This window comes from Leucoraja erinacea, chromosome 7 (assembly GCF_028641065.1).
Source record: "Leucoraja erinacea ecotype New England chromosome 7, Leri_hhj_1, whole genome shotgun sequence".
Taxonomy (NCBI): Eukaryota; Metazoa; Chordata; class Chondrichthyes; order Rajiformes; family Rajidae; genus Leucoraja; species Leucoraja erinaceus.
Genome location: NC_073383.1, coordinates 16,896,534 through 16,913,112, shown reverse-complemented (window position 1 = coordinate 16,913,112; position 16,579 = coordinate 16,896,534). Strand labels below are relative to the sequence as shown.

The following is a 16,579-nucleotide window of genomic DNA, read 5'->3' as shown; positions in this document are numbered from 1 at the left end:
AAGGGAGGGAGTGACTGAGTGTAGGGAAAAGGAGAGGGGGGGGAGCGTATGCGCAGTTTGGAATATTGCGTTGGGGGATGCAAGAGTGCCTAAATAACAGAATAACTTGAGTGGTTTAGTTTGAGATGATTGAAGATGCATGACCCACACTACTTCAAAAAATTACATGCAGCAGTAATGTTAAACTTTGAGTTAATACTAATGATGGACTGAGCATCTGGAATTATGGCAGTTAATCCCATTTCATGCACTTTGCTTCCTGACAGTATCTCACTTACAGCCCCACAATCCAGGCTTGTGGGAATACAGGTGCCACAGAAATGACTTGCATGAATTCATCATCTGCTCCACAAGGTTTTCCAATCTACCACCCTAGATAGCTGACAATGCATCACAGAGTATCATTAACATCTGGCTGTCAGGGCCATGTGCAGGAACAAGAGTGCCTGATAGTTATTTCAAGGTATCATGTAGTTGATAAGAGACATAGAACATAGAACACTACAGCACAAGGACAGGCCCTTTGGCTCAACATGATGCTAAGACCATTACTTATTTACCTGCACATACCACATATCCCTCCAATCCTGACATATCCATGTGTCTATCTAAAGGTCTTTTACGTACCATTAGTGTATCTACCTCAACCAACCTCCTCGACAACACATTCCAGGCACTTAACACTGTGTAAAAAAACTTGCTCTGCACATCGCTTTTAAACTTTGCCCCTCTCACCTTTAACCTGTGGAGTATTTAAATGTCCATCCTAGGCAATCTATTTAAAGATCTTTACAGCTTTCAACAACCAAATCAATTATTTCAGAAATGTATTTCTTTACCAAAGAAGGCACGGACAAACCTTACTATTTGCATTCACTGAGTTTGTTTCATGTTTGGATTAGCAACATCCATTGCTCAGAGTCAAACAGCAGAATACAAATCCCTGTCTCTGATGACTGTGTTGAGCTTTTGAAGTGTATCTCATTTGCTGGTTTTATGCATGCCAAAGCATACAATAACCCTTTGCAACTTCAGCCTAAAAGTAAAGACTTTCTTTCCATCAGGCCTAAATAAAACACCTTCTTACTGCATAAAGACATAGTTACTCCTCAGGAACTGTTTTGCTTATGAAGACCCCAAAATAATTCCAAGCAGTTGGAAGCTTCCTTTAAGAACATCATCATCTTGCTTACATGGATGACTTCAATATAATATTGATAAAAGCCATATCATTAGCAATTTTGAGATAATGCTTGATATGACCACCAGGGGCGCCGGGGAGATGGCAGCCCTGCCAGCAGTCTGTTAGTTTTTTCTTTCTTATTGTTATTTTTTAGTGTGTTAAAAGTTTGTTCTTCGGCATCTTTTATGTGGGGGGAGGGGGGAGGGGATCAGGGGAAACTTTTTTTCAGTTTCTTACCTTCCCTGAGATGTGATCAATTTTTGGATCACATTCTCTGGGCTCTGCGGCCTACCATCGCTGGAGCTGGAGGCCTCCTCGGACTGTCGGGAGCCCCACCGCGGGGCTCGGACTTAACATCGGAGCAGATCCCTTGCCTGGGATCGCTCCCAAGGCAACCACCGTGGACTTCAAGGGCCCGCATTCTCGGGAGATGCTAGTCAAGGAGCTCCAACGCCGCGGAAGGTTTGACCAGCCCTGATGCGAGGTTCGATCGGCAGGTGCGGGGGAGCTGACATCCCCCCCCCGATGCAGGAACTGAAGGCTTCGACGCGGAGGGCCTGAATGCCGCCTACTACGGGAGTCAAAATCATCCCATCAACGGAGGGCTCAAGGTCCCCGACCGAGGAAGAACAAAAGGAAGGACTTTAACTTTTTTTCGCCTTCCATCACAGTGAGGAATGTGTAAATGTCACTGTGGTGGATGTTCATGTTAAAATGCGTTTTTGAGTGATCTGTTGCTTTTAATTGTATGGCTGACATGGCCAATTAAATTCCTCGTATGTTGCAAAACATACTTGGTGAATAAAGTGTGATTCTGATTCTGATTTCCATTTTTAACATGCATACATCGTTTGAAGATATCTCACAAACAAAATAATTGCATATATTTTCTCCAAGGATTAACAGAAACATGTCCCCCTATGGCGTAATTACAACCAATTCTTCAATACTACACCATAAATACCCACCAATCTTCTTACTTCTTAAGCCCTTTGCTCCTCTAGGGAGCAGAGGCCATTGACAAATGTCCTCCACTTCACTCGGTTGTTGGCAGTTCTTTCGAGATCTCCCCACCTGAGCCCACTCTCAGACATTTCTCAATAATCACCAATACTGTCACCTTAACTTGGAATTCTTGTGCTGAATTTGTAACTTTCTATGATCTTGGAATAGTGGCTGGAGTCAAGAAATCCAATCACTTTTTATTAGGCCGATTCTTCAACCTTCTCTCCAGTACACTCGTACTTGAGGCCACCATCGATATTGTAAAATAATAATATGGTTTTCATCTCAAAGGGAGACGATTATGCAGCAAATCGAAACTATACTAGATGTCAATCTCTAAAACCTGTCATGTGTCATTGCCAGGGGCTATTGTCACCTTTCTATATTCCGCAACAAAAACCACAAACTAATCTCTGTATCGTCAAAATGTATTCCATTATGCTAAACTTATCCCTTTTACCTATAATCCCAAATATCACAACATTATTATTTTGGATCACTGTCCTCTCACTTTTTCAGTAAAATTGGAAGGAATGTATAATAAGCAATCGTTTTGGAGATTTAACCCACAAATACTAGCTGAGGCCAGTTGTTGTTACTATTTGAAGCTATAGATGAAAAGTTTTTTTGAGACAAACAACACCCCCGGTATTTCTCCATCTTTGCTGTGGGAAACTTTTAAAGCCTATGTTAGAGGCTGTATTATCGCATACCAAGCTTTTCAAAACAAGAAAAATAAGACTGAGCAGTTGGAATTAGAAAAACAGTTAGACCTAGAATACGCAGCTGACCCAGCCATCGCAAAACATAATAAGATAGCTGCATTAAAATTTAAATTAAACCAGATTCTCTCTGAAAAAATTGTTAGGGTATTTCATTATACTAAACAAAAATGTTTTGAATTTGGTGATAAACCACACAAGCTACTTGCACGTCAACTTCACAAATTAGAGAATGACCGTACAATACATAAAATTAGATCAGGAAAAGATTTGCTTACATTGCCTAAAGATATTAATGAAAGATTCTTACAATTCTACCAAAAACTATATTCATCAAAAACAACAGCCGATCCTGCAAAGATGAAACGTTTTCTTGAGAATTGCAATCTCCCATTCCTTAACGAGGAGGAACAGGATGAATTAGGAGCAGAGATAACAACAAAAGACATCGTGGAGACTATTAAATCATTGAAAAGTGGAAAAACTCCTGGCCCAGATGGGTTATAAAAACATGTAATGATTTAATTTCTCCACGATTACAAGCCCTTTTTATTCAAGCAATTAAAGAACAGACTTTACCATAAACTCTTGCTGAATCAACTATTACATTAATTCCAAAAAAAGATAAAAAATCTCATGGAGCCTGGATCTTATAGGGCAATATCGCGTTTAAATACGGATCAGAAGATACTAGCTAAGACCTAGGCTCGCAGATTAAGCTTGGTTATCGGTAAACTAATACATCCAGATCAAACCTGGTTTATACCTAAACGACATTCGTTTTATAATTTGAGACATTTGTTTAACATAATATATTTGCAGAGAACGCCAAATGAAGATCTAACAATTATGTAGATCTAGATGCAGAAAAAGCTTTCGACCGTGGAATGGTCTTATCTTTTCACAGTTGGAAACATTTCAATTGGGAAAAAATTCTACTTTATGGGTGAAGCTTTTATACACTAAACCGACAGCTAGAATACTGACAAATCAAATGCTTTCACCAAAATTTTACTTATCTAGGGGTAACAGACAAGGATATGCTCTTTCTCCAATGTTATTTGCTTTAGCCATAGGACATCTTGCCGAGATTATCAGGTCACATTCAGGCATTTATGGATATAATACCAAATATACCACCAATAAAATGTCGTTATATGCAGATGATGTGCTTTTATACATTACTAAACCCTAAGTTAGTATTCCAAATGTTTTAAACATTATAGAACAATTTGGGGGGGTTTCTGGATACAGACTAAATTGGAATAAAAGTGAAATCATGCCAATAAAAGAACAAGACCCTTCTTAACTCCAACAATTACCTTTCAGAATTGTTACTGAAAAGTTCAGATATCTTGAAATTTACATGACTAGAAAGTATTCCTTTCTGTTTAAAACAAACTTTCCACCATTAATTACTAAACTATATGCCTACATCCAATTTTGGAAAACACTTCCTATCTCCCTTATTGGTAGATTAAATGCCATAACGATGATCCTTCCGCAACTTTTATATTTATTTCAATCAATACCGATATATCTCCCGAAAAGCTTCTTTAAAAAAATGGATTCTATTGTTACTAACTTTATTTGGGACTATAAAACCCATAGAATACACAAAATACATTTGTGCAAATCCAAAGAAAATGGAGGATTAGCTTTACCTAATTTTATTTTTTACTATTGGGCAACCAATATTAAAAATATAACGTTCTAGTTGGACAATATATGTCAACATGTAAATTCGTTAAAAATGGAGAGGGAGGATTGTTTGCCTTTTAGTATAGGCTCGATCCTCCTATCTCCAATACATTTGAAAAAAATCAACATATGAGCAAAATCCAATAAAACATAGTACTATCCGTATCTGGAAACAGCTGAAATTCAGTCTTAAATTGAGAAATATCTCTCCTTCTTCCTATTGCAAATAATTACTTGTTTAAAACGTCTACTTTAGATACGATGTTTGTTCAATGGAAGAACCTGGGCATCAATACCGTGTGAGACCTCTATAAGAAGGGGACTCTCTGTTATTTTCAAGAACTACAGGAGAAATATCACTTGAATGCCAACAATTTTTTTAGATACCTTCAAATCCGAGATTATGTGAAAACATATACACAAACTGTCCTCTTATAGGTCCAGATATATTAGACAATTGTTTGAATAGACAGGCCGACAAGCCACCCTAACTCATTATTTTGTATCCTGTATAAAAATACAAAACTTCTGGACGGGAATATTCAATTTAATTTCTAAAACACTCAAAATTCAATTAGATTCAGATTCAAAATTAATAATATTAGGAATGTCAGAGGGCTGCCCTAAGTTAACAATATCTCAAAGATGCTTTCTTGACTATGGTTTAATAACTGCAAAAAAAATTATACTTAAATTCTGGAAAAGGATAACAGTCCCCACAGTGAAGATGTGGATCACAGAAACAACCGAGACACTACATTTAGAAAAAATAAGGCTTGTTTTGTCTGATAAACCAGACCAATTTTCCAAAACATGGCCTCCTTTCATTGAATTTCGTCAACAACATGATGGTTGAACACAAATTCAAAACTGATGCTAGGGTTGGGTGAGCGGGCGTAGGGAAGGGTAGTGGGATATATCTCCGCTTTTTTCACTTTTTCGTTAGCTCAGGGGGTTTTCTTTTTTATCTTTCATGTCGTTTTCGAAATTCTTTCCTTTCTTTTTCTTTGCTTCTTCCTTTCCTTTCTTTTCATTTTTCTTTTTTCAGATTTAGTTTATAAAATGTTAAAATTGAAGCTGTACGAAAATTGTATAATTGTTGTGTCGATTACTTTCTCCTTGTACAATTGCTTCTAATAAAATAAATATTTAAAAAATAAAAAAATGTATTCCAATAAGTGAATGGCCATACTCATCATTTATTTCCTCTTCAATCAAATCCATATGGATTCTTCCTTCTTTATACCTTATAGTGGCCTCTCAAAACACAATCACTCCCTCATTACTGAAAATTATGTTACGAATCCAAACCTTGGCAAAAGTACACTTGATTCTCAATTCTTTAAAAGCCATGTTATCGTCCAAACATTAATCCACGTATCCTTGATTCTCATTTCTTTAAAAGCCATATTATCAACAATCCCAATCTAAATATAAATATCCTGAATTATCATTTCTTTAAAAGCCATATCATCAACAATCTTGAGATAGTGCCTAATATTTCAATTTTTAGCATGCATACATCATTTGAAGATATCTCACTAACAAAACAAATGCACGTATCTTCTCCAAGATTTATCAGAAACTTGTCCCCCTTTCACACAGTAGGATATGTATTGGTTTTAAGACCAATGAGATAATAAACCCCGTTTGAAGAAGGGTCTCGAGCCGAAATATCACTCATTCTTTCTCTCCAGAGATGCTGCCTGTCCCTCTGAGTTACTCCAGCATTTTGTGTCTACCTTAGATAATAAAATAAAATTGTTTACCAGATCTATGTAATTTAGTCAATTTGTTTGAATTGTTAAACTGTTTTATTCATATACCTTAGTGTAGAGATTTGACCAGATTACAAACTCGTTATCTCTCCAAAGAGAAGAATAAATTCCACAGCTTACTTAAGGACATGCTACTTTGAAATTAATCAATTTATTTATACTGCCAGAACTATTGAATTATATATTAGACATTGCAAATTCCTAACTTTGTCGAATTTATCTTGCAAATTAATGCCTGTATAATCAAAAGAACATTATCAAAGGGCCTTTGACATACCTAAAAGATATCAATTTCCTAATTATAGCCGCAGGCATTTGTATTTTGTTGTTAAGCAGCTATTATGGATTTTGGCATAACAGATTCCATTTAAGAAGGTCTTGAGAACATTTCCAATAATCCAATCGACTATTATGAAACTCCTCCGAAAACCTCGGATCAAAGTGAGATAATCGTGGAACCTATGAATCTCATAGGTACTCTGCATATTTATATCATTTGGATGCATTTTGTCCGTGACCTGCGTGGGTTTTCTCCGGGAGCTTGGGTTTCCTCCCACACTTCACAGACTTACAGGTTGGTATGCTAATTGACTTGGTAAAATTGTAAATTGTCTCTAGTGTATGTAGGATAGTGTTAGTATTGGGATCACTGGTCAGTACGGACTCGGTGGGCCGAAGAGCCTGTTTTTGTGCTGTATCGCTAAACTAAACAAAGTTATACAACACGGAAACAAGGCCTTCGGCCCACCTTGTCTACATTGACCAATTTTGCATACTGGGTCAGTCCCATTTGCACACAGTCCTCTAAACACTTTCAATGCATATATCTATTCAAATACATTTTAAAGGCCATAATTGTATCTGCTGATCCATCAATGAATCTTCGAAACTGACAATATCTGAACCTCCAGGGTAGAGAATTCCATAGTTTTACCACCCTTCGAGTGAAATAAAATCTCCTCCTCTTAGTCCTAAATGCCCTCTCTGATACTTTGTAATGGTGCCCCTGTTCTAGACTCCTCAGCCAGGAGAAGCATCTTCCTTGCCCCAAGCCTGCTGAGCCTTGTAAGTATTTGTTTATGAGATTTCCTTTCATTATTCATACTTAGAATCAAACTAGCTTCATGCAATGCTACATTGATTTAATCTTGCATAGTTCTCTTGTGAATATATAATTTGCCCAATGCTTCCTCAAGGTAAGGTATCCAAAGGTGAATGCAGCACTCAAGATGATATCTGACTAAGGTGTTGTGCAGTCAAAGACCAGCTTTCTACCCATCTTTTATGGTTGTTTTTTCTATACTTGTTCCCTAACTTTACTTGATTTATGTATTTAACTGCCAAAATTTGCTTCCATATCCTCGTCCTTTCGCGATTATAGGTTTATCCCCTTTTTCTAAATATTGGCATGAAAGTTAAGATAATGTAATTTTCTTTGGGTTGTAGGAGATTGAGCAGGATCTAGCAAATTAACTGAAATGGAGCAATTTTGCCTCACAGAAAGGTCGAAACCTGAATAAATATAGTGTTGAAATAATTGGTAGAAAGATTGATGAGGATATAAGGAGAAATAATTTTGCCAGAAAGCAGAAAGGTTGCAAAGGTCTGGAACTAATTGCCTGAAAGAGTGAAGGTGATGCAATCCTCATCACATATAAACTACACTTGCAAGTGCACCTGAAAAACCATTACCATTGATTACAGACCTGGTACTAAAGGTGGGATTAGGCTGGATCGTTCATTCTTGACCAACACAGCCATAATGTCATTGATTCATCGAGTCATACAGCATGGAAACGGGCCTTTGGCCCACTCATCCATCATTCTGACCACGGTGTCCCATCTAAGCTCGTCCCACATTAGGCCTATATCTCTCTAAACCTTGTCCAAGTGTCCTTTAAATGCTGTTATGGTTCCTGCCTCAACTACCTCCCCTGACAGCTTATTCTAAATATCCACTACTCTCTGAGTGAAGTAGTTGCCCCTCAGTGCCTATTGAATCTTGTCCTTCTCATCTTAAACCTATGTCTTTGTTCTTTGATTCCCCTTTCCTGGATAAAAGATAGACACAAAATGCTGGAGTAAGTCGGTGGATCAGTGGGCATGTACAATGCATTCAGAAAGTATTCAGACTCCTTCACTTTTTCCACATCTTGTTACATTACAGCCTTAGTCTAAAGTGGATTAAATTCATTTTTTATATCATCGATCTACACACAATACCCCGTAATAAAAAAGTAAAAACAGGTGTTTAGAAATGTTTGCAAAGTAGAGATGGAGGAGGGAAACAAGGATAGGTGGCATTTCAGATTGGAACCCTTCTTCATACTGATTGCAAAGGAGGTGGGGGAGAAAGCTGAGCGAGAGGAGGGGTAGGACGGAGCATGGTCACTCTCCGCTGTTCCAGGTGTGGACTCCTCTATATGGGCGAGATCAAGAGCAGACTAGGCGATCGTCTCATGAACACCTTTGCTCAGTCAGCCCAGGCCTGTGTGATCTCCCGGTTACCAAACACTTTAACTCCCCTTCCTATTCCCACACAGACCTTTCTGTCCAGGGCCTCCTCCATTGTCAGAGTGAGACCAATCGCAAATTGGAGGAGTATTTCGCTTACAACCCAGTGGTATGATTATTGATTTCTCTAACTTCAAGTTACCCTTCGTCTCACTCTCCATCCCTCCACCACCCTAGTCATCACACTCATTTCCCAGACATCCTGTTGAGTTTCACTGTATATATAGTTCATTATCACCTCGCCCATACCCAAACAATGGACCATTGTGGGCTCCATCTTTCCTTCATCATTGTTATTTTTTGCATATCTTTCCTCCTCTATATCTCTCTCTATTACCATTTATGTCTCTTGATTCCCTTTCCCCTGACTCCCAGTCTGAAGAAGGATCTTGACCCGAAACATCACCTATTCCTTTACTCCAGAGATTGTGCCTGTCCCGCTGAGTTATTCCAACTTTTTGCATGTATCTTCAGTCTAAACCAGTATCTGCATTTCCCATTTATATATATGCTGAACTTTCTTTTCTTTGTTTATTATGGTCTGCAGTCTGTGAAGGATCCTGACATGTTGAGTTACTCCAGCAATTTGTTCCTTTCTCAAGATATTAATATACTTTGGTAGATTAAACCTTCTAATCTCTTATTAGTAAAATGACTTTAACGATTTATGTTAAAGGTTCATTTATGCTGCTGCTATTTTCCTTTATTAAAGCAAGCATAACACATTACTTCCAGTAACTAATTCAGTAACACATTCCAATGAGTGTTCTCTCTCCATTTCTACTGATGTTAAATAAAATTACTGAATATGCAGTTTAATATTCAATTCAATTCAACTTTAATGTCATCGCACAAATACAAGTATGAGTACAACGAAATGCAGTTTTGCGTCAGTCCGTAGAAGTTGTGCATAAAGAAATAAAAAAAATAGAAAGAGAGAAGATACAGAATAATCAAAAAATACAGAATAATTAAACAATGGGGACGGAGGGACCAGAGAAATCTATCGGCGGGACTCCGAGTTCAGCAATGTGATGGTATTATTGTAGAAGCTGTTCCTCATCCTACTAGTACGTGACCTGAGGCTCCTGTACCGCCTCCCTGATAGGAGGAGGGCAAACAGTCCATGGTTGGGGTGTGAGGGGTCTTTGATGATCTTCCCAGCCCGTCTCAGACACCGTTTTCGGTGGAGGGCATCCATGGCAGGGAGCGGGGCACCGATGATGTGCTGCGCGGTTTTCACCACCCGTTGTAGTGCCTTCCTGTCCGCAGCAGTGCAGCTGCTGTACCATACCGTGAAGCAGGTGGTCAGGATACTCTCTATGGTACAGCGGTAAAAGTTGGTCAGGATCCGGGGGGACAGGTGGGCTTTCTTGAGCCTCCTCAGGAAGTAAAGGCGCTGCTGTGCCTTTTTGATCAGCTTGGAGGTGTTGAGGGACCAGGACAAATCCTCCGAGATATGTACTCCGAGGAATTTATAGCTGGAGACGCGCTCCACCTCAGTCCCGTTTATATGGATGGGGGTATGACTGCCTCCTCTGGTCTGCCTGAAGTCAACAATAATCTCCTTCGTCTTCTTGGAGTTGAGGACGAGGTTATTGTTGGCACACCAGGCTGTCAGGTACTGGATCTCCTCCCTGTAGGCTGACTCATCGTTGTCTCTGATCAGTCCTACTACCGTGGTATCGTCAGCAAACTTAATAATGGTGTTGGATCCATGCTTTGGGATGCAGTCGTGGGTGAAGAGGGAGTAGAGGAGAGGGCTGAGCACAAATAGATCAAATCAAGATCAAAATCAAGATATAGATCAAATGGCAATGTGCTCCCTCTTATGACACAGTGATATCTCATATTCACATTCCTTTATATTGTTCCATGTAACCAACAAAGACATAGCAACATTTTTTGCCTTGAAACATTGCATCAAATGTTCTTGGATCATAAGTAATTCAGGCCAACCGTGGTGTTAATGTGAAGGATTTATCGAGGTTAACGCTGCATTCTTCACATATGTTACTAGATGTTCTATACTCAAGGTTCGGGAAAACAGATCATTAATTAAAAGTGATTTGAAAAAGCTGCAACACCAGAGAAAATGGAAATTCAAGAACTAAAACCGAGGCACATTTGACTTTACATTCAGGCTAGAAAAGCAATAGTCTGATCCACTGGGTAAATCTCGATCAAGTATAATTAAAATCAGATAGACACATTGTTCCTTCATTTTTGTTAAAGTGGCGTTATCTAAGGTAAACAAAAGGCAGTGTCAGACAATTTCTAGTTTTAGCACATTGTATCGAGTGGGGATATCCAGCTATTATCTCCCATGACAGCACTGAGAACTTTATCTAGTGTGGATAGAATATTCAATTTTCATTCATGAGTCATGTTAAATATCACAGGATTGAAATATGACATCCGAAATCTCATGAACAAATATTTTTTCTTAAAATAGAATTTTATTTATTGTGTGGAAAGGAACTGCAGATGCTGGTTTAAACTGAAGATAGACACAAAAAGCTGGAATAATTCAAAGGGACTGGCAGCATCTCTGGAGAGAAGGAATGAATGGTTGATGTTTTGGGTCGAGACCCTTCTTCCTACTCAGAGGCATTTGTAGGTTAATTGGCTTCAGTTAAATTGAAAATTGCCCCTGGTGTATAGGATAGTTCCAGTTTACAGGGTGATCGCTGATTGGCAGGGACTCGGTGGGCTGAAGGGCCTGTTTCCATGCTGAGTTAGGTAGGGCTCTAGGGACTAATGGAATCAAGGAATATGGAGAGAAGGCATGCACGGTTACTGATTGTGGATGATCAGCCATGATCACAATGAATGGCGGTGCTGGCTCGAAGGGCCAAATGGTCTCCTCCTGCACCTATTTTCTATGTTTCTATGAGATGTCCATTTAGTAGTCTGACAACAGTGGAGAGGAAGCTATTTCTGAATCTGCTTTCAAGTTTTTGTATCTTCCGTCTAATGGGAGAGGGGAGAAAAGGGAATGACGGGTGTAAGAGGTCTATGATTACATTGGATACTTTCCTGAGGCATAGTGAAGTGTTGATGAAGTCAATGGGGGTGGGGGCTGGTTTGTGTGACAGACTGGGCTGCATTACTGACTATTCTACACGCTAATGCTCAAATGGTCATTATTTAAAAGACAACAATGTACTTGCACTACTTTCAGTTTAACTTGCTGCATTTACAATTCATGATGTCATTGAGCCATAGTGCCATACAGCAAGGAAACAGGCCCTGTGACCCAGCTTGCCCAGGCTGACCAGGGTCCACCATCAACACTAGATGTGGCTCATATCCCTCTAAACCCTTCCTATCCACGTACCTGTCCAAATGTCTTTTAAATGTTGTTATTGTTTCTGCCTCAACTACCGCCCCTGGCAGCTCATTCCATTCACTCACCACCTTCTTACTGATCAGTTACCTATTAAATCTATCTCCTCGCATCTTGAACCTGTGTCCTCTGGTTCTTGATTCCCCTATTCTGGGTAAAATACTCTGTGCATTTACCCTATCACACACATGATCTTATACAGCTTATACATGCCCTTTAGCCCAACATGCCCATGCCGACCAACAAGCCCCATCTACACTAGTCCCACCTGCCAGTTTTTGGCCCATATCCCTCTAAACCTACCCTATCAATGTACCTGTCTAAATGTTTCTTAAACATTGCACTAGTCCCTGCCTCAACTACCTCCTCCAGCAGCTTGTTCCATACACCCACCACCCTTTGTGTGAAAAAGTTACACCTCAGGTTCCCATTAAACCTTTCCCCCCTCACCTTTAACCTATGCCTCTGGTTCTCAATTCCAAATGTAGAATGTGTTAAACGGTTAAAGCCCCTGTCCATTATGAAGACGGGGAAATCCTCATTAGAAAAGAAAAGGTTAAAGAATAAAACAGAATAACAAAGCAGCAATTGGGGCATTGGGACATCGGATTTGAAATCCATGCGTACACATATACTTTGAGTAAAAGTGAGCCACAAGCATAAATTTTGATTACAGTTTGATATAATAAACGGATCCAATTAATAGAAACTTCAGTCACAGCAGGAATGGAATCTAAATTTAGCTCAGAACAAAAAGATTCACGAGAGATTGTGATCAAAGAAAAGAATCTTGAAGTAGCAGCAGCCATTCATTTACACAGTGAAGCAGATGTGTATGATTGTGGAAAGGCTTGACCTATTTGGCTAGAATGGGGAATAGGGTCGTTTATTTTTATAGACTGACAAAGGGGGAAAGAAGGTAATTAATTCAAATGTAGTCAAGACATTCCCATAAGAAGTTTAAGATAAAGTAAATCTTTTTTACAGTGATGAATTATATTGAGATTTAGGCAAGTCAGTCAAACAGCCCCTTGACTCTACATCATCTTTCAGCAAGCTCATCACTGATCCACATTTCCGTCCATCTCATCTATAATCATTCCCTTCAGTATCCAAACTGTTATCTTAGTTTTCAAAAATACTTAATAAAATAAACTCCTCCTCATCTCAATCCTAAACAGTTGGCTTCCTTATCCCTAGGCTACCTCCCGTCAATCCCCCCCCCCCCCCCCCCCCCCCCCCCCCCCCCCCGATCCTCCACCAGTTAAAACCTCTTCAATCAGAAGAGACATCCTCTCAATCTCTCAGCTGCCAATCTCTTTCAAATCCTGAACATCTTTTCCCAACTCAGTGAATATGATCTTATCTTCCTCCATCTCAGAAACCAATTTAGTGAATTTAGCAACGTAGTGTATGTCGCACTATTTAGAAGGCAATTATAAGCTTTCTTAGATTTAGCGATCTGAACTTGTTTCTCACCAAAGCGTAGTCTCACCAAATCCCCATACAATAACATCGAGACTGCCTTACATTTATCTCCAATGCTCTTTTTGAACCTACATATTTACTTTCTGTATTTCATGAACTAGCCCACTGGATTGTGTATGTCCATGAGCATTTTACTATTTTCTCACAGTTTAATAAAAATATATTTAATTCTTCTGAGCAAAGGGCATAACCTCATATTTTCCACATGAAAAACATCAGCAGAGAATACAGAAACAGAAAGGTAGGGGTATGTATAAAATCTTGAGTAGTTTGCTATGTTTTGCTTTTTTTAAAGCAAGTGTATTAGTAGGAATTGATAATAAATGACTGAATTGACTATATGTATTAGAAAATAACACTGATTATTTTCAAATTGAAAATGCACCAGGCGATTGTGACTTAAGTGTGGATGATTCAGATCCTGCCATGGATCATCACTCCAGCCCTAGTGACACATCTAGTTCTGTAGATGCAATCTGGACACTGCAATTTATGCTTTTAATCTTGCTGTGTACAAGAAGCTTTCCCTGGATGAAAACATCTGGGTTTGTTTGACCATCAACATATTAGCAATTACAGCTCCAGGTATTGTTGCAAGCAGGTGGAGGTGAACTTGGGAGATTTTTCAGTTTTGGAAAGTTAAATATGGCTTATATTATTTAAAAGTACAATTTTACCAACAGCAAAGTCAAGTGATTTGCAAAATTATCAGATACATGATTTTATTCATGATTACAGTTCTCTACATGTGGAAATGTCTTGTGTTAATATTTATTTCAGATATTTTTTTCTAAACACTCATACATTTTTTTAAACTATGAATGGATATATCTGATTATTCTACTCTGATGTGAAAGTGGACATTAGCTGGGTTTTTTTTTGCAGAGAAATATAGTTAAGTTTTAACCTATGCTAATCATACATTAAGCTTTTACAACTTGCAATATATTGCATCAAAGGTCAGTCAGCATTTAAACACACGGGTCCAGAACTCCACTTTGAAAAGCTGCATGATTAAACTTGTTCTGAGTTTGTTACATTGGTTCTGCGCAAAAATAAAAAAGCACTTTCAAATTTTAATGTTTGAAATTACTTATGATTATTGCATGGTAAATTTTATGTACAAAGCTGGAGTCTTAGAAGCTTGGGGCTGCATAATTACTGCATATTCATCCGATAACCAGCTGATACAAGGATGTTTTGAAACTGACAACATTTGGACTGATGGATTCTTTGATTTCTTCACAGGATTATGCTGAAAAAGAAAAAGCAATAACTAAAGCTTTAGAGGATCTGAAGGCTAACTTCTACTGCGAATTATGTGACAAACAATATTACAAACATCAGGAGTTTGATAACCATATCAACTCTTATGATCATGCTCACAAGCAGGTAAGGAAATGGAACACCACATGTACATGAGTATTTTATTTGTAATATATTTTTCGTACAATATCATGTACTTTTGTTGCATTAATTAATGAGGACACACACAGTGACATTGATGTGGAAATTAACTCCCCGAGATTATTTCTGTTCTGTTATATTAATGTGACTAAGCATGTAGATACACTGCCATTCTCGCATAATATAAAATAATTTTGGATACACAATTGAGCAATAACATAATGGAGCAATGAATCAAAGTGGCATTTTACTCTGAAGCGCATAAAGACCATTTCCAAGTATGTCGTCTCACACCATCAACAGTTTGCAATTTCATGCAATAAACTCCATGGAAGGGACAAATTACTTTTTTTTAAAGTAGTAGCAGCCAAAGATTGTGATGTTTTTAATGGTGATGAAAAACATTCAAACACATTTTCATCATTAGCAAAAGGCATAGCTATGCTTAGGCATAATTTAGTAATGTTTTATCGCATGTTTGGCAGTTGAATTGGCATGAAAATAGCTTCAACAATAGCTTATAACCAATAGCTTATGGGGGTTGTATCAGAAGAGGAGCCACATAATATTTATCATATTTGGTAGTGTGTTATAATTGACTATTCTATAACTGTGCATTCTGAGATATCATGTTGTAAATTGCACCAGTAGATATTCTCCCAGGGCCAATAGAGTCATAGATGCATAGAGTCATTCAGCACGGAAACAGGCCCTTCGGCCCAAAGCATCCACGACCGCCATTCAATCATGGCTGAGCTATCTCTCCATCCCAACTCCATTCTCCTGCCTTTTCCCCAGAACCTCCAACACCTGTACTGATCAAGAAATTAAACCAATACCTTCCAGTTCTTGATTCCTTTAACCTAAAAAAAAAAGATTCAGTGCATTCATTCTATCTCTTCCACTCAGAAATACTATACCTCTATAAGATCACCCTCAGCCCCCTTCACTCTGAGGAGTAACGTTCGAGCCCGCCCAACTTCTCCCTTTAGCTTAAGCCCAAAAGACTTGGCAATAGCCTAGCATATCTTCTCTGCACACTTTCCACCTTAATGGCATCTTTCCTATAACATGGTGACCAAAACAAATATAATGGCCTCAAACCAACATTTCGAACAACTGTAACATAATGTTCTAACTTCTATACTCAAATCCCTGACCGATGAAGGCCAGCATGCAAAAAAATCTTCTTCACCGCCCTGTCAACCTGCAATGCCACTAAATACTGCTTCAATGTAAGATACAAGCCCTCCTACATGTAGGCAGAATTGGCTAACCAATAAAATCTTGGATTGTTGTAAATTACACCCAATTAGGTCATAATTTCTGATTAAATCTAATCTGATCCAAACTCTCTCTCTGATCACAGCCAATCTCATTCTGGATTAGATCCAATTTGATTAAACCATGATCTAATACAACAGTAACTATG

General features: G+C 38.5%; 1 protein-coding gene across 1 annotated transcript in view; it reads left to right on the top strand.

The window, feature by feature from the left end:
* znf804a (zinc finger protein 804A) overlaps positions 1–16,579 on the top strand; it is a 245,083-nt gene that overhangs the window by 165,867 nt on the left and 62,637 nt on the right. Inside the window, exon 2 of the mRNA XM_055637836.1 lies at positions 14,989–15,132. Coding sequence (XP_055493811.1) covers positions 14,989–15,132 — 144 coding nt within the window. The remainder of the gene's footprint in view (positions 1–14,988; positions 15,133–16,579) is intronic.